This window comes from Oreochromis niloticus, linkage group LG10 (assembly GCF_001858045.2).
Source record: "Oreochromis niloticus isolate F11D_XX linkage group LG10, O_niloticus_UMD_NMBU, whole genome shotgun sequence".
NCBI lineage: Eukaryota > Metazoa > Chordata > Actinopteri > Cichliformes > Cichlidae > Oreochromis > Oreochromis niloticus.
The window spans coordinates 1,170,760-1,198,679 of NC_031975.2; the positions used below are offsets into that span (position 1 = coordinate 1,170,760).

The 27,920-nt window shown below is 47.0% G+C and overlaps 1 protein-coding gene across 3 annotated transcripts; it reads right to left on the reverse strand.

The window, feature by feature from the left end:
• Positions 1 to 27,905, reverse strand: zzef1 (zinc finger, ZZ-type with EF hand domain 1). Of its 3 annotated transcripts, none has more exons than XM_019363890.2 (54): positions 27,349 to 27,905; positions 26,199 to 26,343; positions 25,887 to 26,081; positions 25,584 to 25,767; positions 25,298 to 25,497; positions 24,623 to 24,833; positions 24,406 to 24,522; positions 23,528 to 23,706; positions 23,183 to 23,281; positions 23,002 to 23,093; positions 22,752 to 22,897; positions 22,405 to 22,510; positions 22,068 to 22,286; positions 20,740 to 20,831; positions 20,396 to 20,613; positions 20,122 to 20,255; positions 19,973 to 20,043; positions 19,773 to 19,887; positions 19,523 to 19,688; positions 19,283 to 19,404; positions 19,071 to 19,193; positions 18,406 to 18,575; positions 18,241 to 18,322; positions 17,957 to 18,158; positions 17,714 to 17,847; positions 17,357 to 17,597; positions 17,190 to 17,269; positions 17,010 to 17,100; positions 16,438 to 16,924; positions 16,192 to 16,356; positions 15,443 to 15,562; positions 15,154 to 15,315; positions 14,890 to 15,022; positions 14,567 to 14,705; positions 14,315 to 14,480; positions 13,969 to 14,231; positions 13,700 to 13,872; positions 13,385 to 13,577; positions 13,145 to 13,290; positions 12,460 to 12,740; positions 10,811 to 10,985; positions 10,563 to 10,695; positions 10,255 to 10,481; positions 9,809 to 10,117; positions 9,629 to 9,729; positions 9,395 to 9,530; positions 8,937 to 9,296; positions 8,711 to 8,854; positions 8,368 to 8,536; positions 8,192 to 8,290; positions 7,929 to 8,094; positions 6,936 to 7,086; positions 4,646 to 4,717; positions 1 to 2,405 (listed from the first exon to the last, which is right to left on the reverse strand). In XM_019363890.2, exons 1-54 carry the CDS (start codon positions 27,760 to 27,762, stop codon positions 2,325 to 2,327), a joined length of 9,099 nt encoding a protein of 3,032 aa, XP_019219435.1. In that variant the 5' UTR covers positions 27,763 to 27,905; the 3' UTR covers positions 1 to 2,324. The 3 variants fall into 3 exon arrangements, with proteins under 3 accessions (XP_019219435.1, XP_019219436.1, XP_005463074.1); XM_019363891.2 differs by having other exon boundaries at positions 9,809 to 10,114; positions 17,190 to 17,272; XM_005463017.3 differs by having other exon boundaries at positions 17,190 to 17,272.
• Between the last annotated feature and the right edge of the window lie 15 nt (positions 27,906 to 27,920).

Below are 27,920 nucleotides of genomic sequence, written 5' to 3' on the forward strand. Positions count from 1 at the left end.
TTTAAGTCATTTCTATCTTTTATTAGAAATGGATCACATTTCAACCCAAGCAGTACTTTAGTTTTACCTTCGGTGTGCCATGCATACAAAACCAGAATCCGAGTGTCAGTGTTAGTGCCGGTAATGTTTATTTGTAAGGGGTTGATATCAAAGTCTGTTTTTTTCCTCCTGTGCAATTAATATTCACAGATATGTACATTCAGATTAGTCAGCCTCAAATATCAGCGTGAAAAGAAAAGCAACGTTAAAAGTAAAAAGTTACAAAAACCCCTCAAATTAAACAATATATTTCTCTTTTAAAATATAATTAATAAGAACTTCGGTAACACGAGTTAAATTATGATTGCTTCAGTTTAACCATAGGCACATAGTAGATCGGTGAGGCGTTGTAGAAGCCCAGCGGAGGGCACATCTTGGCCTTTCCTAACTGTGGTTGATGTTTGTGTGAACAAAACCACCAAGTAGTCCACGTGGGGCCACTTCAGAATTAAAAGATGAAAAAATAAAAGAGACACAAACAAAAAAGACGAAGCGATGTCTAAAAGGTTTCCTCTGCTCCTCGCAGGTGGAGGTGCGATATGTGAGAAACACAACGAACTCTGCCAGGAGCTCTCACAGACGTTCACGACTGAGTTTCTTTGGTATAAAACTACCACGCCTTCCTACAACTCAAAACAGAAAACCGCATTTATTCAATAATGATTGGAAATCAATCTGTCTTTAGATTTATCGACATGCAAGACTCGAAGTGTGACGTGGCCACGTGCGCACGATGAGACGAGAGGGTTAGACGACACGTTTAGGAAGCGTCACACTGAATGAACGTGAGGAACTCTCACCGATGTGTTACTGTCTATTTTACAGTCAGTCAGATTCACTTCATTATGTGTCACAGGGTCAGCGATAAAAGTCGAGGCCTTTGAGGGATCGGGCGCTTCTCAGTAAAACTTTGTGTTGTTCACGTCCAAGAATATCATTCGACATCATCGTAGTTTTTCATAAAGCAGTGAAACGGTGTCAGATTTCCCCTGTGCTGTCGACTCATCCCCGTCCTGTGCTGACACCACGGCTACTGTGAGTCTGTGCTGCAAACTGACACCAGTTCTGCAGTGTGCCTTCGTTCCCTTTATACACAGGTCAGATCGATGTTTAGCATATTTATTGTGACACGTCGATTCCACCGTTCAATGAGAATCGTGAAAAAAAGGAAGAAGAAAGGAAGCACAGAGGGTGAAAAGTAAAGGAGGAGGAGGCAAGGAAGGATGAGAGGGATTAGCTAGTAGGTCATTACTTTCTCTCTGTGGTGACTAATGAGACTCGAATGTCCCGGACAGTATTTTTAGGATGCTCCTCGTGTCCACGGAGACGCAAGTCGCCAAGGTGACCCGTTTTCACCACGATCAACTGAAGGCCGTATCTGAACGGCTTGTCGTCGTGTCTCAGTGTGCAGCCGAGGCCATTTCACTGTGAAAGTGGCAAAAACACCCCAGATCTGTAATATTTACCTAAAGGTTGCAGCTCGAGTCTAAACGTGTGGCGTCTCATTAAAGGGCGTGCCTGCACAACACCAGCACTTTGTCTTTTTAGAGAATGCCCTCAACAATAATAACGTGGGTCTCACTGCTTCCCTGTGAGGGGCGGAGTCTCAGTCACACCCTGTAGCGCTCTCAGACTGAGAGAGAGACATCCTGCTCAGTGACAATGACAGCACTAAGGTGTGGTTACATTTCCCTGTGTGCAATACTAACAACAGGTCTACAGGTCTTCTGCACATGTGGAATTATTATGCTGTCGCTGTCGTGGGTGTGGCAAAATGCAAGCGTGAGGAACATTAATGTAGAAACCACCAATGGGAGGGACTGATGAAGCCAGCAATGTCAGCTATCCCGTGTCTGAAAAGTGCTTACGCAACCCAGAGTTAGAAGGGAGGGGAAAGGCAGGAAAATTAGGAATAATACTTCCCCTGGAAGGCTGCAAATTTGGCACACTTGATGTCATTTAGCACAGATTCTTCAAGTCAAAAAAATAATAGATACACCCTACAATTGTTCCGGTTTCAGTGAATGCACATGCTGATATAACCGAGTCCCCTAAGGCAAAAAGGATTGTAAGTGTGGAAAGTGCTGTTCGAGTCCCCTCCACACTCATGTCCACAGTGCTGCACTGCGAGCTACCGTCTGAAGAGTAAGAGGGGGTCCTGCTAGAAGAAAAGCAGTAGATGGTAAGCCAAGGTTCTCCTCCGAATCTCTGTGCCTGTTCAAAGTAAACAAGCAGAGTCAGGACGTGTCCCCTTCAAGTTATTCTCCTTCTTCCCTCGGGTCCTCTCACGGGGACATGTTGAGTAGCTTCGTAGATTTATTGGGGTAATTGATGGCCAGGCTGATGGCAGCAATGTTCTTCAGTGCCTACACAGGAAGCAAAAGTACATCAGGAAAAAGCTGCAGGTACAAAGAAATACTCAGCACTGACACTTCAATTTCATTTATACAGCATCACATTACAGCAAAGAAACGTCCCGACACTCAGACGACCCCCTGTGAACAGGCGCTTGGCGACAGTAGGGAGGAAAAACTCCCATTTAAGAGGAAGAACCCTCCGACAGAATCAGGCTCGAGGGAGTGTGGATGTTAATATTAAGGATGACTTTGTAAAGCTAACGATGCAATGACTTCTCAACGTCTGTGCTGTGGCAGTTTAACAGACAGTGCCGCCTTTTATTTATGTTTTATTAAACGTTGTCCCTTATTAGCCGCGTCCTGTTACCTGTCCACCATGACAGCTGCTCAGAGCGTGGTGTAGTTTTCCTTTGTCGAGTCCACTAATGGCAGCGGGGCCAGAAAAAAACCCCCACTTCCACGATAAAAAACAAAGACGTCCCATTCAGTCTGTCACGTGCGTCACTCTAATTTCTGCACATTTGCACATATGATCTGTCAGTAGGTGTGTAGGAATTATGCAACTATGAAAAGTAAACATGCTCTGTTGTATCGTGGGCTGATGCAGCTTCTACTCCAAGAAAACATCAGTGTTTCAAACAGAATTTACACTTTTACATCTCCCTTATTCACCGGGGCTGTCACAGCAGATTGATTCACATATTTTATTTAAAAGAGATTTTCATGTTGGATGCACTTTTGCAGCCCTCCTGGGGACCTGCGGGAGGGTGTGTGACACTGACAAACATGTTAAGAGCTGCTCTGCTGTGCAGTGCAGAAGTATTTAGTGTTGCCTAAAAACCATTTAGACCATTTACATTTGTTTTCTCCCAGTTCAGTTTTCCATTTTGATATTTAAGAGTCTGCAGCTCCTCGACTGCAGCAGCCAGGCTGCAGGCATGCACCAAATGAAAGGACACATTACACCCAGTATGGCCGACTTGTGCTGGTTTGCTGTCGCCTTCACAGTTCATTTGAAGCTTTCCAGAGCATTAAAACATGTCCTGTATCAAGTTATACCCATTTGTCCCAGTGCTAACCACACCATCGTTTCCTTGAAGCTATAAATTGCACATTTTCAATTATCTAAGCGCAGCTAGTGTCATGTCAGCCGGGTGGATGAAGAGGAACTGTTAGCACACAGCTAACTAGTGAGCAGCCAAATCAATGAGCTGAGGGTGGCCGTTGGATGAGAGAGAATTCATCACTTCAGTCCCTTTTTTCACATTATACCTGCTCATTTCATTAATGGTTAATATAAACCATGCAACCACGGCGGATGCAGCCTTAATTTAATCAAACACTCGTCTCTTTTATCTCCTCACAGAGGAGACCAGATATATCCACTGGAGGATTAATGATGAAGCTGCATTCTGCTCTTTCCATCTTGCGGCTCTACAATAATTTTTTAACAATGTTTCATTTAATTGCGTCCTCCTCCCACCAATCTCCTCTCAGCCACCAACTGCAGTTCAGCTCCAGGGAATGCTCCGTCTCATAGCACTCGCTGATTCGGCTGTCACCGTGCTCACGGGCTCCATATCAAAAACACACACACTGTTTAACTAAGTGATCAGTAAGCCATGGGCAGCCCTGTGCATTACTTTAAGCTGTGAAGACAAGACGGCGAGCGAAGCCGTTCTCAGTGGTTTCGGAGCGTTTGGGACATCAGCTGATTTGCCCTAAACATCCATTGTTATCGTAACAGTTTGGACTATTGTGTCACCTACGGTTTTGTTTTCACCCTGACAGGTATTAGGTAACCACTCAGCAGAACCACCCACAGTGTGCTTTTCATGCTGCATCCTCGGCTCCTCCTAACTGCCTTTGGGCTCCTCTGCTATATTGCGTGGTCCTGAGTACAGAGGACACTGTGGCTCGCTCTGCCACACATGCTAATGGACTGTAATTACCAAATACATTAGTCCTGAGCACAGCCCACACACATTCAAAACAAGGGGAGGGGGTGCAGAGGGATCTGCTAGGTGTCAACAGCTCTGTGATTCACTAGCAAAAGAGACTCCAGGCGCGAGCTGACTCACAGCAACTCAAGAGCGTTCAATCAGTGGGACTGCGTGGTTAAGAAAGAGTTGCATAACACTTTAAGGTGCACGAGCAACTTCTCTGAGCTACTACCATCCGCTGAGTGCAATGCTTTGAATTTAGGGATACGTTACTATGCAAAGACAAAAAGAGAGAGGAAGCCTTACCATCGCGGTGTGGTTGAGGAGCTGCTCATCAGTGGTCATGGCTAACAGGTACTCCTGGAGGACGCCCTGAGCCTGGAAGACACGTCCAATGCAGGTAAATTGGTAATGCATCGTTTGCACCATTCCAGCGTTTAGTTTGATGCATGCATGCAAGAAGCATGAATAAAACCAGATAAAGAAGTAACTTCCTGAAACAGAGCAGCAGGTTACATAAAAGAGGCACTCTGTTATAAATGAGGCCTGGTTCCCTGACCTCTCCTCACCTCCATCTCAGCATCAAACTGAAGCGTGGAATGTTGGAAAAGTCATTGAAAATTATAAACAAACTAAACGAGTGCTTCCACTTGGCTCTATGAGAGAGATGTACCTTGGGCTTACATAAGCACAGGGATTTGGAAAACACAGATAAGACTACACAGAGGCTAAATGGACTGAGACTGGCCAAATTGAGCTTTTACAGCAGTGGAAACACAGTCCAGAGCTCGGCTCCACCATTCATCCAAAGTGTTTACGCTGCAGGAGCAACCCAGGACCATTTGTACAGTCAGTGGTGCACGACTTACAGTTTGGATTCCTAAATAGAACTTTCCCTTCTTAGGCAGCGACTTAATTGAATCTCAGAGGAGCTGACCATGAACTTCACGTACATTCAGAGAATGAGAAGCCCGAACATGAAGCACGGCGGCCGCTAAAGCCCTCTAATAAGCTGCGTAGATGCTCAAAGCTAATGCAGCCACAGAGGACTCGATGATGTGCCGAGCTGCTCGTTAGCTTCATATGACTTAAACATTTTGTCACCATGGCGCTGGTCAATATGGCCGTGCATCATCACTGCAGTCAGAGCTGACAGCCAACTTTAGTCATATCTTTCTGAGGATGATCACAGATGCTTGCAGCTGATGATTTTCCAGTATTCATGTTTCACTGTAGAATGGGCGGAGTTTTAGGAAGCGACTGTCCCCTGTATGTTAGCCACGGTGGACACCAGCATTCCCAGTTTTGGCTGGATGTAATCTAAATGCTTTGCTGCCCATTTGTCACCGGTTTAATCCAGTTTACAACCACACTCACAGGCATCATTTCAGAATTTTCTTCCAATAATCCCGGACCAAGCACATCTCAGCCCACCCTTACTTCGACAGCTGTGTGTGGTGTTGTGTTAAAACTACAGAGCCATTTCACACCCATCAGGAAAATAAATGTTACTTCAAATTAATTGGAGAACTTGGCCCGGCGTAAACAACAACAACTACTTCGTGACGGCACACAGCTCTCACTTAACTCTTAAGAAAATCTGCATCATACGTGTTTGTATAACCGAAGTGTGTCTGCAGTGCTGCTTTACAGAACGCGTTACACACCATCATGTGTTGTTATGCTAACTGCAGTATTCATGAGGGGCATCCCTGGCAAATGTACTGAGTGCCACTACCGCCCCCTGGTGCTTGTTCAGAAATACTGCAGAACCTTGGCTCGTCATTCCCTCTCTTACACGTGACAGCATCCAGCGGGTGCAGCAGAGACTCCATCCTGTAAGACGATTTAAGTGATGTCATTTTATTATCAGATAGAAGCCTCGGGCCTCACTGGGAAGGCTGCAGGAGAGGTCCTGCTTTTCTGGCCCTGCCTGCTTCCACTGCATCGACAGATGGGAAACTCCTGGCTGATGGTGTGCTCACAATCTCGAGACTTCTCTTAATTAATAATTCAAAACAACTGAGACGGAGAAAGAGAGCGAGAATCCACAAGCATCACAGTGAACAGCATCTCTTCCTCTCCCAGCAAGTCTGCAGGGAGCCCGTGCAGCACGCCGCTGTCTAACAGATGGCACGGCTTTGGCCACGAGCCCAGCGCAGAACAGGTGCGCGATAAACATGCTCATCTTACAGAGAGGCAGACACACGGAGAGGAGCTAATGCTCTGAGTAAATGCTCTTTTCATATTAAACATATCTGTCTCGTTGGAATGTTTCATATTTCAAAACCGACAAAAACATGAATAAAAAGGTTTTTTAGATGATCAGCTGTGGCCGTTCTGCCAGTCAGTAAGGGGTAAGAAGTGTGTGTGTGTGTGTGTGTGTGTGTGTGTGTGTGTGTGTGTGTGTGTGTGTTCCCATCTTGGGGGGGACCAAATTCAGGTCCCCACAGGGCTGAAGGCATTTTTCACACTGTGGTTTTAGTGTCATGGTTAGGATTAGGCATTCATTATAGATGGTAAGGGAAAGCATTATGTCAATGGGATGTCCCCACGAGGATAGCAAACCAGACGTGTGTGTTGATGCATTACTCACGATTGCACGGGCCTCTGCGATAAAGAAGAGTTCAGTGAGGGCTCTGTGAAGAGGCAGCAGCACCGTGATGCTGGTGGGATCCTGGCTCAGGCTGTTCTCCATAGACATGAAGAGCTGCCACAGAGGTCGCAGCAGCGTCAGCGTGCAGGCTCTGCAGCAACAACACATCAACAGCAGGATGAAAAGCTGCATGTAGGACGGTGCAAAATGCTAATATCACATCATTAACTCTCAAACTTTTCACCTGTTCATCATCTTACGAGTCTGTCGTCATGAGGTCATCTAGTTCAGCGGCCCCCAGTCTTTTTTGCACCACGGACCGGTTTATGTCTGACAATATTTTCATGGACCGGCCTTTAAGGTGTCGCGGATAAATACAACAAAATAAAACCAGTACTGGTACCAAAAAAAGAAGATTTATTCATAACACACAGGAAAAGACCCAGGGAAACCGAGTTAATGATAAAAAATAATGATAAAAATCCTGAAAATAATACATTTCACACTCGAGCCTCAACTATCGCGACCTGGTACCAAATGACTCACAGACCACCGAGCCATGGACTGGTACCAACCAGTCCATGGCTCGGTGGTTGGGGACCGCTGATATAGCTCTCAACTCAAACGCACGACCTGGGCACGCAGAAAACCCTTTAAAGAGATTTTCTAGGACGCTAAACGGATGATTTCACTCCTAAAGATGGATTTGCTGCCCGTCTACACACCAACTTCTATGAATTCCCTCATCGTGACCTGAAGGTTGCTGGGTCAGTTTGCACATATGAAAATTCCTAAACACATACTTTACCTAATTTCCATCATGATTACAAGAGCATGTATGAAGGCTTCTATGCAAATGCTGTGTGGAGGTGCACTCCTGCACCAGGACATAATGGTGAGCTAAAGATGAGAGGTAGACGGCACGGCTGCATCCAGGTGGGAGTGTGACTGTTATGGACGGATTTACAGAAAAAAGAAGGAGGCTCGACCTACGTCTGGGACTGACACTGCAGCAGACGCAGCAACAGGTGAATGGCTCTCAGTCGCTGGTTTCCAGTCTGTCGACAGGCCACGCCCACTTGCCACTCCCAGATGTCGGCTAGTAGCAGTTGGCTGAGCACTTGGTCATCAGCTAACATTTGCTTCAGTATCTCAAAACCTGATGAGCGAGCAAAGAAGAGTTGATGAAGCTGATGTTAATGTTCAATAAAAAGGCTGCAAAGCGAATCTGAAGCCCAACAGAAGGAGGAAGGCACCTGTCTGAAAACGGCCCCTGTGTCCCCCTGTTACGGTGAACTTGTAGCCCCACTCTGTGTTGCTCATGTCTGACATGAATCTGTAGTACAGGGTATCACCTGAGACAAAGCCAAAGATGCAAATATGAAGAACAGTCACATGATCTCAAATGCAAACACACACAAACGGTCCTCACCAGGGATTTCAAAATCGGACCACTTCTGCGGAGACCCGCTGAAGTTGTGAACATCTTGGACAAAATCGCTGCTGCTGGACATGATGAGCTCGTCGCAGCCTTCCTCTGTGTAGCAGCGGGAATCGAATTTTACAGACAGGTAGATGGCGCCAGGGATGTGCACCTTGTCCTGAGGGCAGAACAGACGGGCATGACAAAGTTGCCGTGTTATTAATACAAACACAGTAACTGCACAGGTCTTTGTGAAGTTCAGCATCAGAGGTTCAGTAAAGTACACGTCTGAAGCAACACGTGACATTTCGTGGACAGCAGCGTCTTTAAACGGCAACAACAACCGACTCACCTCAAAGTTGGTGTTGTTATCATACGGGTGTTTGGACTCTCTGACCTGCACTGCCATGCCAGGCTCCTCCATGAACTGGCAAGCAGTGAGAGACAGACTGCAAAGCATGCTCTGGCTGCAACCCTTCAGCACCCTCTGAAGAATCTGATTGGAAAAGCAAACAAAGCGGCTTCAGCCCATCGTGTACTCGCACACTACTTTTGCTCACTTCTGCCTCCCGTCTCACCTTCTCCCACGACGGCCGCTCCTCCAGCTGCATCAGCATGTCCAAGATGTAAGCCATGTGCGAAGCCCCGTTCAGCTCCAGGGCCTCCTCGCTCATCGGCGCGTCTGTGGGCCAGTCGGCCAGCAACGACGCCAGCACGTGGCGAGCATACAGCGTGGCGATGGCCTGGTTGACCTTCACCAGGTACTGACGAACGGCTCGGTTGCTGCGCACATCCAGCTCTTTGTGCAGCAGAGCGGAGCTTTTGGTGCGTCTCTGTTTGGCATAGCTGAGCTGAAGGTCGCTCTCTGAGTTGGTGATGAGCTTCTGGGCTACGACGTTTATCTCCTCTGTGGCCTTTTCACAGTGACTCGGTTTAGACTGCGAGGACAATCAAGAACATTATCATTTAAAACATCGACTTGTAACATTGTTGACTGAAAAACTGTCTGTTTTAGAGCATTTTTGGAACAACCCACCATACAAGACACCACAATCATGTCAGTGTCCACAGCCTTGGTGTTCCGCTCCTCAGACCGAGGCCGCCTGCTGGATTGCCACTTCTGGGCCAGCGTACGGATCGTCTCATCCGTTTTTATCTCTTCTCCATCAAATCTGAAAAAAGTACAACATCACACCAAGTTTTAGATTTTAATGTTTTGATCTTCTACCATGAATCACAAAGACAAAGTAAATCTACTCTTCATCCTCACCTCTTCTGGACCTCCAGGAAGAACGAGTCGGTCCTCTTCATCTGCAGCTCATACATAGCTCGCAGAATGGGCAAAGGGGCGTTTAAGGCATCGTGGGTGATCTGCATTTGGAAGGAAAAAAAGACATTAGAGTTTTCTTTCACCCCAGGTTCGGCTGCACGTGTTTGCAGCACAACTCACTTGGAAGCAAATCTTTGTCTCCTCATCGAGACCCTCCAACGGGTCGGGCTTATTGACATCCGTGTCGTCAGCACAGCAGCTGGAGTGGTCCGAGTCGTGCTCCTTGTCCTGCTCTCGTTGCTCTCGCTCTGGGTCCTGGGCCATGGAATGGATCTCCCTCTTTGAGGAGTACAGCATGATGGAGAGAATCTCCAGGTCGCGCAGCAGCCACAGCTTGCTGAAGCCGGTCCCCTTACTGCACTTCCTCACCAGCAGCTGGGTCAGGCCTGACTCCTGGATGGCTTCATGTGCGTGCTCCACTCCATGCTTCTTAACAAAAAAACAACATGACATGAAAAGGAATCGTGCTGCGTGATGCCAAGTTTTTCTGACCATGTTAAACAGGTCAGGGGTAGCTTGTTGATAAAAAGCTGTCCAACGTGGAAGGCGGGATATGGTTGGAGTACCTTGAGTATGTTATAGAGGCCTTTAAGAGCCAAAGACAGGACCCAGGAAGCCTCCACAGCATCAGAAGAGCCGTTGTCCTGGCTTGTCTGCAATAGGTGGCTAATAATGGAGGTGAAATTGCCCAAGTAGCGACTAAGCAGCGTCTTTGGGCAGCCTTGGCCCTCTGGCTGCCCCGGCAGACCGACTGTGCAAGAATCCTGAGACTGGATGAGTTGGTAGTCCTTCACTATGAAAGCCAACACACAGAAGATTAATCCAAAGATGATTCTCATCATACGCAGTGCTGTCCAGAAGCTACTGTGCTAACCTGTTTTCCTCTTGCGCGTTTTAACGTCCACCACTGCAGCATGGTTCTTTTCTGTGAAGTGTTTCAGCAAGATCATGTTGTGCTTTTCATTGGCGTTGTCGATAAACACCGTCTGGGTGCCCACGCACAGCACCTGGCGCGCACACACACACACACGCGCACACACACACACACACACACGTCACAATAGGCTTCACAGAGTCAGAGTAAGGTTTCAGGCTCCACAGCATCAACTGTCTTCTACCCACCTCGGGGAAGCCCACGAGCACCAGCAGTGTGAAAAGGTTGGTGCGCTTCAGAGTCTGCGGCAGCTGCTGAACGCAATGGTCGGTGAAGGCGGCGATGATTGTGCACCACTCGGGGCAAGCATTGAGACTGTGCAAAATGTCTGCCACCGTGCACGCCCAGTCCAAGCCAATGCGACTGCAACCAAACAAACATCCAAACAACTGTTTACACATCCACAAAAAACAACAACAGGGAAAAACACAAACAAACAAAAAAGCTGGCACCGCCTCTGCAGTTAGGTCCATAACTTTGTAGTTTCCCTCTATAAAGCACCGCAGTGGACCAATCTGCGATCGAAGGCTTTAATTCAGGGGATTCTGCATTAACTGTGTAGGATGTACAAACAAATGACAAATGACTGAAAAGCAGCTATGCTCCAGAGCATCATCAACCCTGGGCACTCGAGCCACAGCTGGCACGCCAAGATGTGGCTCGACACGCAGCGCATTACCTGAGAAGGTGCATTAAGAAATAAATACCGGGCCACGGTACACATCACCACCTGCCAAGTTTAACTGTCTCAAAAACACTGCACAGGCCTTATTGACAGTATTTGGCTCTACATATCTGTGTGGGCTGATCTCCTGTCACATTACGAGTGTCCTCAGGTCTGAATGTGGACACTCTGAGTGGGAGACCAGAGACCACATTAACATGTGTATCCCTGCATTAACAAACATGTCATATAGGCCCAGTTTGTTTTTTCGTATCATTGTTGTGAGGAGGCCATAAATAGCAGTTGTACACTTAATTTGCTGTTGGTGTTTTTGTTATGGATGAAAAGTGTTTGTTTTTCCAAAACAGCTGATCTGCACTTTGCCAACATCTGTGAACAAGTACAGTTCTATAAAGTTGTTCATTATAGTGTGTAACTGTTGATACACAGCATTACTACATTTATTGTTAATGCACATGAGGAAACTTTAGACGGCACTCCTCTTAGGAAACGCTGCTGAGCCTGCTCAAGAGCAAAACATCTGATTTGACTCTGTCAGAAAACAAATATATAAAAAAAGCATGCAAAGTATAGCAAAATGTAACTGCTGATAGAAGCAGCAGGATGAAGTTGTAGACCAATAGTCTCTGCTCAGATTCAGCCAAATGCTGCAACACTTAATGACTCAGAGCCGAGAGTTTCTCATGGCAAAGATTAGAGCTTTTGTCAGATGCTTAAACTGAACCCAAAAGCTTTTCAGTTACTGAAGAGGAAGCTGAAGACAGAAAGACTCACAAACTAAAAGCATCTGAGGGCAGCTGCAGGTCTGTCAGAGCGTCTCAACAATCGCTGATATCCACGGAGTTAATAAAAAGGATTTTATTAAATTAAAAACAGTCCTATTTGAAATGATGTTATTTTGCCCAACTACTATCGAGCCTCTGAAAATGGGGGATAATGTATAACAAACAGTTTATGCAGTATTTTGTTAAAGCGTTTGAATTAAAGCTGATCTGCACTTCAATCACATGATTGTTTAATTTAAAATCTTTCACACAGAGACAACTTTGTCCTATATAAGTGTGATCAGATTATTTACAGCAGAGACATCGTCCTGGCTCGTCTGCAACAGGTGGCATTGTGATAGGTCTGGCACTGGGTTGGACGTCTTACCTGTCTAAACAGACGGCGCCCAGGCTGAAAAGCAGCTGTATGGTCTTCCAGCCCTGGATGTCTAAACAGGACATCTCTCCTTGTATCAGCAACTCATACTTGTCAGCCAGAGCCTCTGTCACAGCACTGTCAGCCTCCATCGGAGGGATCCGGAGCAGCAGCTGACCCAGGAGGCCTAAGGTGAGGTGGTAGGTCTCGTTCAGAGAGCCAGCATTGGAAATGACTGCCTTAAAAAGCTGTGGCAGCATGGAGCTCAGACTGGGCAGACACAGGGAACAGCCCTGACAGGAAGACAACGCACATGTTAGGATAAGAGGAGAATATGTCAGTGCAATCACAGGACTAACGAACCTTTAGAAACATGTACAAAATCATTTATACTGTCAACGAGGTGCCGTCCATCAAGGCTAGCTGTTTGTCCCCTACTCCAAACATTTCTCATTGTTTAAATGTGTAATTCAGCTTCTTCACACTGACAGAAACTGGAGTTTCCCTGAGAGTCTGCTGTTGGCCCCACAGTGTAAAACGGGCCCACCCTCGGCCTAAGCCAAGCTAAACGGCTGATAGCGGATTAGCCTGCCTTGTAGCTGTAAGTCCATATTTATTGCACAGACATGAGAGCTGTGTGCGAGCTGGATCTTCTATCTTAATGTTTTAACCCCACAAAATGATTTTTGTCATTTACTGGTTTGGCTGGAGGTAGCATGGCTGCCAGCAGTCCCAGGATCCTCTCTCTTGAGCACTCGGAGAACACGTGCCCCTGAAGGGGAACTGGGGGCAGCCTATCGTCTGTTTCCTTGACAACATCAGATGTTGGCGAGTTGACTGCTCCTGGTCCACAATTTGAAGCAAAGAAGAGTAAATAAATAAATAAATAGAGCTGAATCAGGCCAAGCATCTGGGTGAAAGCACTCTCAGCACTCACGTCGGACCACAGGAGAGAGGGGGTCTTCGCTGGACACAGACGGGGTCTGGCTGAGCCTGGCAGAGTCTAGGGTGTCTTGAGTGACCAGCTTCTTTTTGTCCCCCGACCCACTGCTCGGAGGGAGCGACAACTCTGGATGAGCAGCAGGAGGAGAGCTCGCCTCCTCTGCCTTTTTCTCATCTGACGGTTTATCCTGTTTGTGAGAGGACAGGCTGACTTTTACACTTTACATGTTTCTGCATCTTTTTCTGTAAATTGGCGAGACCCAAATATGAGGACGTCACATTATCTTTGAACATGAGTTGCATTCCCCACCTTGTGCTTAGGAGATGAAGGAGAGCAGACTGCTGCTGTGCTACCAGGGAGCGAGGAGGTGTCCGTGGCTGTGCTGAGCTCTTGAGAGGACTCGGGAGAGACTGGACACAGCTCGCTGTCAGAAGCAGAATCATTGGTGGACAGCAGAGCAAGCAAAGCAGAGGAACGGAAACCTATGCAGAGCACAGAAGAAAAAAAAGAGTATTACATGTTAATAACCAGTCTGTGCAACGTAAAATTATGCAAATGCTACACTGCTGTGAACTTACCTTTGCCAGTCTGTCCTTTGAGCAAGCAGTCAGTGATGAGCTGGGAGCAGTGGGTCTGCAGGGCTTTGGCCACCTTCAGAGTGTCGCTGTCCAAACTGTCTCCATCCGTTTGCTTCTCGCTGCTCAGCTCTGACGTGTACAGGGCCAAAGCAGCAAACAGCAGCCAAGAGTAGTTGTGTATGTAGGGCTGGATGAGACGGTGGCGATCGCTGATCCGTATGGTCACCATGGGGTACACGGTGATGCGATGGGTGGGCAGGTGGCTGGTGATGGGACGATAACCATTTAATAAAAGGAGAACTAAAGAGGCGAAGCTCAACATTAAATGTGACTTGACGCGCGTTACCTGTCAGGATACTTCTTTGCGTTGTAACAACCGAAGCACAGGTCAAAGTCTTCACACACATTGCAGTTGATCCTGCTGCCTACAATAAGCCCCTGGCAATGATCGCAGGCATATTCCATGTTTACCATCTCATGATCGTCCTCGTGGCCTTCAGGCTTGGCACCACCTGATGAACATATACATGCATCCAGAGTGAGTATAACTACGACTACGGGAAGGTCCTCTGATCATCGGTGTCATGCATGCACTCACTAAGGAAGCAGGTCTTGCAGAGGTCCATGTCCATGCACTGCAGACAGCGGTAGCGGTGCCAAGGCGCCATCCTCTCACAGCCATCGCAAGAGATCACGACGTTGAGCAGGTCACAATAGCGGGCAATGAACATGTGCATCTGTGGACGGAGCACATAGAGTTTTTAAAATGACGGAGCATGCAGGTACATATGTGTAGGCTGCAGCACGAATCTGCAGGTTTTTGTAAATGCAAAGGGAAGAATATGGAGAAGAGAAAAGCCAGCTTTGAGGCGACTCTGGCTGTTAACACTGCTAATGAAACGTTCATGGACTGTCGTCTACCTTTCTCCTGTCCTCCATCGATTCCTCTTCATCAATTTTGTCATACCACTTCTCAAACATCCCGTCCATACACTCATCCATCCACTCCTGGTTCTTCTTGTAGTCTGCAATCTCGTCCTCCTCTGTCCACTGACTGCAGATGAAGTTAAACCACAGAAGAAACTTCATGAATAAAGCAGAGTTAGAAAGCAAAAAGCAGTTTGTGAAAACTGAGTAAAACTTCTTTAGCAGCTTTACGTACATTTAGACGAGCACTGAGATTACCTGATGGCAGTGTCATGGACGCTGATGTTCTCCTGAGACATGCTGAGGAGGAGGTCAGGAAGGTTGATGCTCAGGAAGAAAGGAAGATCGTGCGCCTCCCAGTTCATGTCCAGGAGGTGCAACAAGCAGGTCTGCACACACGACAGGGCCGGCAGAAACGCTCTGCGGGGCAGTGATCGCGATCAGGTTACCGTGCACGCACTTTCACAACAAGACTTCCTGCACTTGCTTATTAATGGAAACAAATCTAAATTCACAAAATCACGACGGGTTAGAGGAAAGCGCTCACTTCTCATTGAGGCTGCTGAAGCCCTGTACCGCCTCCACAAGCATGAGCACCAGCTGATGGTAGGAGCGCCTCACTTCCTCTCCCAGCTTTTGACCACTGTCTGACAGCTGAGAGAAATAACTGGAAAACACAAAGAAAATGTCGTTTCTGTGCAGTCAGTCAGCAAAACACCAAACTGACATCAGTGAATAATCTCCAAAAAGACGTGAGAACCAAGCTAAAGTGCTGTTTCATGGCATCACATTTTGGGACACTCCTTCTGGGGTCTGGCGAGACTTTGCTTGCTTTGCTGCAATCTGCAGAGTTTAACCCTTTAAACCGGATTAGTGTTTAAACTGGGAGTGTCCAACTCCAGGCCTCGAGGGCCGGTGTCCTGCAGGTTTTAGATCTCACCCTGGGTCAACACACCTGAATCACATGATTAGTTCATTACCAGGCCTCTGGAGAACTTGAGGAGGTCATTGAGCCATTTGAATCAGCTGTGTTGGATCAAGGACACATCTAAAACCTGCAGGACACCGGCCCTCGAGGCCTGGAGTTGGACACCCCTGGTTTAGAGGGTAAATTAGGTTAAGGTTTAAAGGGATGAATCCATTCATTTATTTTTTTCCCATTATGGAAAGCTAAGACCTACTATCCCACTAGGACCAGCATGCGTGCAGCATTGTATTCTGTGACCTTATTCTGATTGCTCCGGTTTTATGGAGGTTCATTTGTAAATGAATTAAAACTGAAAAACTGAGATTTACCAGGTAAAGTCTTTCTGGCATGCCAGCAGCTCCTGTAGGAACAGGATGCAGGGGGGTTGGAACAGGTGTGGCTGTCCCATGGAACGGAAGCACTGCTGAACCATCTCCAGCACCTTGCACACACTCAGGGCCTGCGCTTTGTTCAGAGACAGCGTCTGCAGAATGCTGCAGGAAGAAGAACAAGGACTTAACCCTGGATGCAAGTCTCATTATGCGTTATCAAACAGGAGATTAGCAGTTTCTCACCTTACTGTTGTGAGAGCCTGGTCCTTTATGAAGTTTAGGATGTGTTTGAGCATCGGGTAGCGATCTTTGACTGAGGGAGTCATGCGAGGCTCTTCTATAGAGCGACAGGACAGGAGACGCAGGCGCGCCCGACTGAACGGAGCTTTGCGGTTGTAAGCAGAGGGGGAGGCTGGCTCCCCAGGCTGGGGGGAGAGACTCTCTGTCGAGTCTCGATGGGTTCGCCTGCTGTGGCCACATGAGGATGAGTTTGCAATGTGAGTACTGGACGACTGACTCTGTCCAGACCTGGACTCACAGCTTTCCTCAGACCCTGCAGCCTGAGGTCCCAGAGATGAGCTGGCTTGGAAGTCCCCTTCTGAAATAGAACTTGATCGGAACAGCAGAGCACTGCTGCTCTCTGTGGCTTTGGAAGCGTCGCTGCCTTGGCATGGAACTCCGCAAGGAGCAAATCGGAACAACAAGAGGCTTTTCTCGATGCACATCTCAGCTGGAGAAGAGAGGAAAGAGTTAAAATGTCAGGAAAAAGCCAAATAAAAATCAAGACATGACATTAAAAAGGAAGAAGCACTCACCCAGTGTCTCCATGGTAACCTCATCAGGACCACCTTCCCTCTCGTCATGAATGTTCATTTTGCCAACCAGATATCTCTGCTTCATCTCCAGCTAACAGGAAATAGATCCCAGCAGAGTAACAGGTGAGAAACATGAAAAGCACAAAGCCAACAGAGAGATGTCCCGTGTGTTACACTCACCATCCACGTTCTGATGCTGTCTGCTAGTGAATACACCTGCACAAACTCTTCACTCAGACTGGATTTACAGTCCGGATTAACTACTAGCACAAAAACACAGACGGGAGAAAATCATTCAGACAGAAGTAGATTAATAACAAAACACAGCTGTAGTGATCGCTGGTTACCATAGCTAAGAAGTGCAAGGTTGAGGGCCGGTGTGTGGTACACCATGGCTGCCCACATGGCATTCACAGCTTGGTCTATCTTTGACCCAGTGGTGATCTCGTTCCTCATCGTCTGTTTCCTGCAAGCCTGCACGAGGGTCCTCATCAGCTCTGTTCTAGCGTCTGTTAGCTCCTGTGAAGGGTTCCAGCGAGCAAAGTCCTCCAGGAAGCCCATCAACTCATCCGGAGTCCATGTGCTCGCCTACCACACAGAAAAAGAAAAACACTATTAGAGCATCTTCCAGTCGAGGTCACCGAGTAATGCAACAGCAACATCCGGTGCACGGTGCTCGTACACACTGAGGTAGTGTTTTTCACCTGGTCTGTGATTGTTTTTGTTCGGTTCGCCTCCCTTTTTTCACACAGCCCATGTCTCAGGATGGGTTTCCATAAAGGTGAAGACTGAACATGGGACATTTTCCCTGATGGAAGTTCCTTTACGCTGCGAACCTCTGGAGACAGTAACCCACAATAATACACAATAATGCTAGTGCCTCACACTGGTTTCTTTTCTGCTCTGATAAACTCTGACTGAGGCCAACCTCATGAAAACAGTCTCACCGTGTGGAGATTTCAACGCGAGCGTTCTGGATGCAAGGCGACCCATCAGACGAGCCACCAGCAGCTGCAGATCTGACATCCAAGAAATGGTGATGTCTGGTAAACCCAGGGCTGTTACAGTGAACTTATAGCCCCACTCGTTGTTGCTGCTGTCAGAGTGGAAGAGGAACTGCAGCTGGGGACCGGTGTCAAAGGTCACTTTCTAAAGGAGCAAACACACAAGGACACATTCGTAAATATCAGTGACATATCTGAAGACCGGCCTGTGATTTTCCTTTGCCTACCTTTGGCCACTTCTCAGTTCCGACCTTCATGTCGTAGCGGACCTTCCCCCCTCTGGAATCTGTGAATTCTAAGTAGTCGTATCTGCAAATATTGTGAGCACAGTTAACAGGATAAAATCCCCACAAAGGATTTCAAAAACAAACAAATAAACATAAACACGTCACCTCTTCTCTGTTTCACACCGTTCATCAAACTCCACCTCAAACGATGTCGTGCCGGGGCAGGCGAAGATGCTCGTCTCGTGGCGGCTGTTCTCGTAGTTGTGCGGGGACTCCATGTTCCAGGTCCTTAACACCACTGGCTGCTGGGGTTGGTGCCAGTTCTCTTGATCCACCTTATAGTGACAGGTTACAATAAGATCCAAGTTTCTGGACTGCTGCACTGTTTGTGTAACTCTGAACACCACACAGTGGATCAAATCAAACACATCAAAATGAGGCTGAATGCAGACTTTCAGCATCATTTCAACTGGTTACACTTGTAGAAGTATTATTTCATAGGAAATGCAGCCACTTTTAGACATAATACGTTTATATAGGCCCGTTTTCTGAAGGCCAGAAGTAACTGGACTGATAAGCAGTTCGATTAATGTTTGTCAATGCACAAAGTACCTCTGTTACGCACTTCAGAAAGAAACACTGCCTTTCTTCCCCACAAAAACACATGTGATTTGCCTTTCTTATGGTTTTAAATACTTTTTCACCACTAATTAGACTGGTCCTTCTGGACCCCCATTTCCCAAATACCGGTGTCCATGATACCCGCTTCATTCGCACCCCTTACGATGGGATGGAGGCAACAGAAGTGTTAGCGGTCAAAGTGGACTGACCTTAGAAAAGATGTCTCCGGTGTCACTTGACAGGCTTCTGAGCAGCTCAACGAGCGAGGAGAAGCTTTTCAGCAGCATGCTGTGGGGGATGTCCAAGGGGCACAGCTCCAAGAGGAAGATCATCTGCCAGGACCCAAACCAATTATTCACAACGCTCTATTCTAGATGTGTCTATGAAGCCAATTACAGTACATAACACAAGACAGCATTACCAGTTGTCTGAAGACTGTGGCTATGATAGAGCTGCCTAATTTTTCAGTAATCTGAGCTCCAGTGTATCTCTCCAACAGTGAGCCAAGGATAGACTTCACACTTTCCAAGAACTGATCCACATCTATTGAAAACAAATCATCATACAGCTTAGTCACACATCGTTCGAGCGTGCTCTGCATGCTCTGATAAACACATGACCCCTGACAATCACGTATGTCATCAGGAATAATGCATCTCACATTTTAGCAGGATGTCTCTGGCCAGCTCCATTGCAATGGCCGTGGATGCTCCTCCTTTGAGCTGCAGGTAGCACCAGGAGAGCAGACTGCCCTGCAGAGCCCAGAACAACGACAGCAGAACCGATCTGCTGGCTCCGCTATTCTCATCCACCATCATGACCTCACACTGAAGGACAGAAGACACGAGGAGAAACGAACTTTAGAAAGACAAAAGAAACGTTCAATGTCCACCTGTGAGAAGCTGGCTTACCTCTCTGGTGGCGACCAGGAGCAGCGTCTCCATGACTGAGAGTATTGGGCTGATGTCAAAGTCTGAGGGAGCTCCTTTAGGAGGGAGCAGCAGAAGGCCACTTGGATCCTGATCGCTGCAGAGAAAGCACAGATGTCACCGACTCCTCGGGATGCCCGAGTGTACAGGACCATATGATGACGTGTTCGTACAGCTCTTACCTGAAGTAATTACAAAGGGATTCAAAGGTAACCTTCACCGACTCTGGCTGATCCTCCTCTGTAATGTTTTTCTGGAAAAACACAAAAATAAACATTATGAGAATCATTACGCTCCTGCTGCTGCTGCATAATAACATTTACAAACTCACCATCATGTGAAAGAGTTTGTCTCGCCTGACATGTTTATCAGGGAAGAAAACAGCCGCTCCATGAAGAACAGCCTTCACCGCTTCTGTGTGCAAAGCTTTTTCCACGGATGTCTCACCTTCCGGACTGTCCACAACTAAAGCAAAAACCACAAACAGGATTGTTACACTGGATTTCTCTGATGCTTACAAACCTGCTATAACTAGTCCCTGCTGTCATGGACTCTCTCCACAGAAATGCAGGATTCTGAGCTCTGTGAGAGCGACGGCTCCTTACTGTGACAGAGGTGAGTGTAGAGCTCCCACACAGCCCTCATAGGGTCACTGAGGTCATCTTTGCTGCTGGACATGGATGGACGAGCTGCTGCGCCAGCTTCATCTGGCACTTTGCTCTCCTCTTTGCCCCGGGGCTCCAGGGGGGTGGGCAGCATGGGGAAACAGTTCTGCATCAACTGGAGGAGGAGAACTCTGCTCTTCATCACCTCCTCTCCCTCACTGGAAGAAAGAAACATGCTAACTTGCAGCAGGCATGGACTCCCACTGACTAACTCAGTGGGAATTATCATTCTAGTAATTCTAACAGCAAGTGCAAGACACGGCAGTGAGAAGAGCTTTACTCACATCTCCCTGAGTTTGCTGTAGAAGTTCCAGAAGAGGCTCAGGCTGAGCCCGCTGAATTCCAACAGATACTTCTGCTTGCAGTGAGAGGCATCCTGTACACACAAACACACAGGACCATCAGATCAGTAATAAAGAGACAGGAAACATCCCTTCATCTCTCAGCAGTACAGTAAAATGTGTTGCAATGACTCTGAATGGCCATAAGGGGGCGCACTGTCTCATGTTGACAGTAAACAGAGTGAATTAGTACTTTGGAACAGTACAGGATCATAATGTTACATTTTTCTCATGCTTTCTTGTAGCATTTCTTCATCTTAAAGGCAGGAGTGTCCTCTCCAGATTAATAACGGTCTTAATAGTATTCAAACTATATCTTAATGTGGCCCAGTGACGACTGCGTTCACCATACGGTCCCTGCACCATGCTGCGCGGCAGCCTCCCACAGGAGTTTTCTTTTTTTTATCTGAATAATTTTTGACACCGATAAAGTTGATTTTTCTTGCTCGCTATGATTCAAGCAAATGCAGCTGCCTTTGTTGTGTAAGTCAGTCTTTACAGCTCTGCTAACTCCTGCTAATGGAGACTCGTCACCAGCTGATTGTGCTCACAGGTCTACTGCCCAGAGCGAGGCCTCTAATCCCAGAGGAGCCAGCAGGAAATGACAGGGTTTAGTGATGGAGCAGATCCTCGTGGGAAATGTAGGTGTTTGGAAAACACGCGAGTTGAGTTTACTGAGGTCGAGTTTACCCTAACCCAGTGGGAGCCTCGTGAGTGGAGTTATTGCCACACTCACACGTTTCCAAACCACAGTGTGACCGTGTCTGGTTTCAGGACATTTAAGGTGCATAGCGTGCACTAGCTATGACTGAACCATCACCGAGGGAACATTTACACGGCCTGAACATTGAACTGCTAGCTGTATAACTCTCCACAGTAACTCATCACTGCTGTTGAATCAGCACACTCTTTGGTCCATCAGCTAACAGAGCTCGTCTGTGGCAGCGCTGACTGGATGCTGCAACACTTACAGGACACACAGCAGGACGCTCTCTTTAAAATCTGTGTCAGATGCAGGAAATCACCTCAAACCTCAAACCTGCATTCATTTTAGATTTAAGCTTGAGTCTTCTTTCTTTGTATTATTTATTAAACTATTAAACTAAACTAAAACTTTTTTTAAACTCTTCTGAGCCGTTTCATCCTGTGATGCTTTTTTTCTTTACATTTTAATATAGTGCAAGTCTTTTTTCATGTTTTGGCTGCTGTAACACAGTCATTTCCAAATTTGGGGGATAATATGGGGTATTTTTTATCTAATAAGTAGGTACCATGTCTCGTGTAAGCTGCTGTATGAAGAAGAGGGTCTTCTTTAGCAGACAAAGGCCGGTAACAGCATCACTGTCAAAGCTCTCTCCTTTTGGACTGAGGTCATCCAGGTCTGCGAGCCTCTCTGTCCCAGGGCACAAGTAGCCACTGAAGCTGAGGGACTGCACACCAAGGCGCTCGGCGTTGTCCTGCCTGGTGCACAGGAATTTCACCATCAGGAACTGTGAAGACCGGAACAATTAGAGGTGGTGTGACTTGACAATGACGACACAATATTAAAGACTAACTAAACGTTCACTAACGATGAAAGGGAACTGACTAACTGGATGTAGTGTGTACCTTGGCAACACGACACTGCTGCAGCTTGATCTCCACATCATTCCAGTCATCCTCCAGCTCAAACCAGCCAATCGGCTCGTCTTCACTCTGCGCTGGAGTCCTGGCACTGCAGGTCAGGTGACAGGATGGTGTGTCAGCCATACACAGTATAAACCACTGAGGTGGGCCCCACACACATACAGACTGCTGAGGGGTCTCCATAACTAAAGTTTATCCCATTTTTAGGACTGGATGGTTCATTTTAGGGAGACAGTGGCACGATCAGCATCTTTTCTTTTTATCACAGGAGCATTTCAAACTAAAATATAGGAACAGATAAATAGTTAAAAATAGCTGCAAATCCTTACCTGCTTTGTACAAACTCTTTGAAGTCCTTGTAGTCCCAGGAGTGATACTTTTTAAACCTTTTGAAGTGTTTCTCTGCATCGAAAGGATCGGCCTCCTTATACGCAAACACTAAACCACATTTCGGTCCAATGGCTCCTTTCCGCACCTTGTCACACAAACACAGTGTAAGACCTGCAGCACCGTAAGCCTCCGTCACTCTCTAGGTTATTGTATTTTGCACTGTAATGGTAAAATTATAGGCCTTCTCACTTTGATCTTTATCTGAGTGACCTGGAAGTTGCTCTGGTCCTCTGTCGAGAGAATTACGCTGGCTTTCAAACGGCCGGCTTCTGTGAGAAAACCTGCAAAGAACAAAGTATCCAGCAACACTTTACGTCATGTTGATATTGTACTCAATCTTAAGAACAGTCGTTATTGATCTCAGTTGTACCATCTCCAGTGGAGTACTCTGTTAGCATGTTCTCTGGTCCTGATTTCTCATCTTTGCTCTTCACATCACAGGCCTGTAAGTGCAGCTGGAGCGGCTTCCCTGCAAAAAGCCAGAATGTCCAATCACAGCACACTTAATCATATGATCATGTTCCATTACTTTGTAACTTTGTTACTACACTGGAGGACGGGAGGGCAATAATCACCACACTGCAGCTTTGTAAAACAAGAAGCAATTTTCCACTGCTAATAACCCACTAATGCAACTCCTCCTCAGAAATGGGCACTTTCTCAGATTTGAATGTTCTCGTATGAAGGAGAGGAAAAGAAGAGCCGTTTACGTTACCGTTGCGATACAGCAGTCGTAGCCGGACCGAGGCCATAGAGACGATGAGTGACGAGGCCTTGTACTTGGTGTCTAAATGATCACTGATGCAGGACAGGGCCTGAATGACTTTTGCCACACTCCCTCTGGCCAGGGCGAAGGCCAGGAGGGTCAGCTCTACATCAGGACTCACACAGCAGCTGCACACAGGAGAACAAATACTTTGCCAAGATTCCACAAACAGCTGAATCAAACTTGTCGTGCCAGCGCACACTTTCATTTTTTATATAAGCTCTAATGCAATGCTGACACTCTCAGCAGCATGTCCCTGCTTTGTTGTTGTTTAAACTGACTGCAGAGCTTCATACACCGCGGGCTCAAAGGCCACACCTGACCTTAGCTGAACTTAAGAAGTACTTCCTGTATAACCCAAGTGGATCAAGTAGTTCTAGCAACAATTCGACACATTGAAGATCGTACATGCAAACTGATATTAAATTGTTTTAAATTTGTCAGAATTTAAAAAAAACTGAATTTCCTGACAGTTAATAAAGTCGATGTTTCTACCTTAAACAAGCTGTTTTAGTTCCTCCTCATTTCAGCCTACTGAGAACAGAACAGGTGGGACTTCTACGTGCGCAGTCAGAGCAGTGTGCATGGATGACCATGTTAGGGATATCTTAGCGACATAAATATCTAAGAGTAGAAAAAACTTATAGCAATGATGATGATTTCCGATATTTGTCTGCATCTGTCAGCAGAATTAGATTTGCAGAGCACCAAATGGAACAAAGTGTGTCGCTGCCTCACTTTAACCAGTATTTTTGTTTCCACCTGCTTTTACTGAGATGACGTCAGCATTGTGAGCTCAGTGTGGTGGCTGTGCCACAATCCCTTACTCTGCTATCCTGAGGAGAAATCCATCCACCTCCTCCAAGATGTTTGCAGAAAAGAACCTGGGGAACTCTGTGGATGACGGTGTAAGGGACAATGGCGGCATGTGACGTAAGGCTTTTCTAGAGGTGAATCAAAAAAAAAAGAAACCACCGGCATCAGTAAGAACCTTACAAATGTGATGCTAGTCAATACAAACATGCAATGAGCTCTGCATCTTACTGTGTGCTCTGAAGGACGGTCTGAGCAAGTGCAGGGTTTGTCTCCATGGACGCAGTGACCAAAGAGGTGAGGAGAGACAGGTACCAGACGGCTGAAGCATCCGAAACAGACATCTCTTTATTCTTGGTAATCTGATAACCCAGCGTCTTCAAGCCGTGAATCCGTGTGTCGCATCCATCACTCAGGCACCGCTTAATGTTGATTTGGATGTCTGGGATTTAGTGAAAAGTTTATGTGGTTAACGGAAAAATCAGATACATCCCACAGGAAAGAAAAGAGAGCACAGTTGAAGATACTGCAGAATAAATATTGATTAGGGAGGCACACGTGAAACACATGACTTAACTATGCGGACCTCAATACATGCAAAGCACAGCTACGATTTTTAAGTGTGTGTGGACATGTAGTGAACAGGTCATTATTAAAAAGGAGCCCATGTGGAGCATACATAGGCCTCTAAGGTGAAAAACAGACTCTCTCTTGGACTAGATCCCTTCGATCTTCAGCTTGTGGAAGCCTGCATGTGGACCAACAAGGAGGCACTTGAAAGCACAACTGTATGACCCCACCAAAGCTCACATGAAGCCTACACCATGCTTTATGTTCAGACAGATGATAGTGTGACCATCAGTGAGAGACGTAAACATTCCACTAAGCAGAAAGATGGTGACTCACAGGGGTGTGTGATGTTGGCATTCTCCAAGAGAGCTACATAGCCCGTGACATTGCTCGGGATGCGGATGTCTCTGATCTCCTGCAAAGAACGCCGGTTCTTCCCCACAGCAACTGACACTAGCTGAGGCATATAGCTGTGGTCATTAGAAGCCACAGCAATGGCCAAACGTCTCAAAACAACATCTGGTTTCATTTTTAGTCTGGGAAGGGAAAAGGGAGACGAGTTTCCACCTTAGAGCTGTTAATAGACTTGCTTAGAAACATCAGAAACTCAGCTGCATTTTACCGTATCCAGTGTGAGCGAGCGCTGCCGTCGGACTGCCAGAAAGACGCCGTTTCCCCATTTGTCATCTTGTAGATGTCAGCAACATTGGATGAAGCTTCTATTGTGCTGTAGCACTGAGTGACGACCTTGACCATGTCTACATCCGGATCACGGTCCAGCTCTGCTCTGTACTGAATATCCAAATCTGAAAGAAAAACTCACATGAGGACAGCCTCACCACAGGCGTGGTGCTGCTAGATGTGCATTTAGCCTTAAATTACTAAAGAAAACATTCCTTAAGCACTGGCCAACTCTCGTGCTCACCTTTCTCCTTCTGCAAGAGGAATTCCAAGAAGTCCTGCACCACACTGGACCTCATGGTACAGATACTGTTGTAGCCCTCTAAAATTGGGAAAGGGATGGCACTGCTGGGAATACGATTCCTGTGTAAGAACTTTAGAATTTTAGAGGCGTGTGCTCCTAATCGGTCTTTGGTCTTGGAGAATATGTCCACAAAACCTGTGGAAAGGAAAATACAAGAAAAATGAATGGGTTAACTTTTTGGCCACACACTGACTGCACTGATTCAAATAAGGTCGAGTTTGTTTATCTGGGTAAACAAATCACATATCGTACCTGGGGTAAGCGAGCAGGCCTGAAGCTGTCTTATCACATTACTCAGCTCTCCCTGTAGATTAGCTCCATTGGAGTTCTTCAGAGCAATCAGCATACTCTCTATGTCCACCACTCCATCCCCCTCCGCATCGAACTGACCAAAGGCCTGAGACAGTGGAGAAGGACAAAGACTCTGTATTTTATACCAACAATTAGTCCCTCACTTTCACAGTGTTGCAAAAATCTATAAGAACATTCGTCTTAAAACAGAAATGGCCTAGCAACTGTTGTTAACGTAAAGACCACTCAGCTGAAAGCATCTTTATTGCTTAATACAGACTACGTTTTATGGTATAAAAGATGTTACGTAGCTATGCTTTTGGAATCTGTGGCTTGATTCCTGAAAGAAACATTGTCCCGTTCCTTATTTAAAGCACAGCTTTGATAGTCAGTATTTACTCAGACAAAGAGCACAGACTGACATTCATTAGTTCAACCAGTCATCTGCAACCACTGGTTAAAAAACAGCCAGTCAAGAGACAACAAAACAATGTGGTCTGCTACAAGTGACCGAGGCGGAAAACCTAGTGACAAAACCCACAAGAACAGGTGACATTATGTCAGCTCATTTACCCGATCCACTGCAAGTTCTAGAAATCTAGAAACGGCAAAAACAAGGGGGGGAAACCTGCTAGAAAACTCTCCCTTCTGTCCAAGTTCAACGGCACATGAGTCTAAAAATCAGTCATAGCTGAGTTGTGGTTTGATAGAATTGAAGCCCTTCTTTTCCAGGCGAGACCCCGAGCTGCTTTTGTGCCTAGGATAGATCGTCCCGTTAGCTCTGTACTCCACCTGGTACTACCCAACAGAACTGTGACTGGCCAAACTCACCTGTCACAGGTAAAGCCTGATAACAGAGCCCACGAGCGGTGCAGGAGCCCCTCTCCGATCACTACAATGCTATTTAGATTTGTTGACCGACAATGATAAAAGCACGTGACAGCCCAAAGACTTAATTACGTATTTACGTATTGATTACAAACACTGAATGGGCGTGGCGACAAGTTATCAAACACTAGCCTCGAACCTGGGCCAAAAACGAGAAGACGCGATGGCTCCAACCATAACATGTGACGTTAGAAGCGTGAGGAAGGCCACAGCAGGTTTATACCTCTTCGCACTCGTCCCTCGGGGCATCTCTGCTCTCTAACATCTCACAAAATTGATCAACATTAACGGACTCTTCTCCTCGGTTTAACCGGTCCTCCAGCCACCGCATCAGGACACCCTCATTCCCGGCCAGGACGGACTCGTGAATGGCGACTCCAGAGTCGCTAATACGAGCCGCCGCTTCTCTCAGTTTCACTTGCTCCAAGAGGACCCCGGGGCTGGGTGGTCCACCAGTGGGCACGGGTAGGTTATTCGATCCCCTTCCGCTCCTGCCACAACCAGAGCCGCCGCCGCCTCCAACACCGCCGCCAGCGGTCGCAGAGGCCGGACCGTCTTCCGCGAAGCCGGGGCTCTCCGTTTCTATGTCTTCCTCGTCGCCGCTGCCTCCGCCGCAGCCGCTCTCCGCGTTGCCCATGTTTGTTTCGCCGACCTTAGGCTCCCCTGAAAACCCCTGCGGCCCACTGGGCGTGAGTTTTGAAACGGTTGGACCGGTCTGTACACAGACCGCTCCAGCGTTCACCTACAGCAGAGCTCTACTCTACTACCGCATTGACGTGCTGTACGGCCGCAACG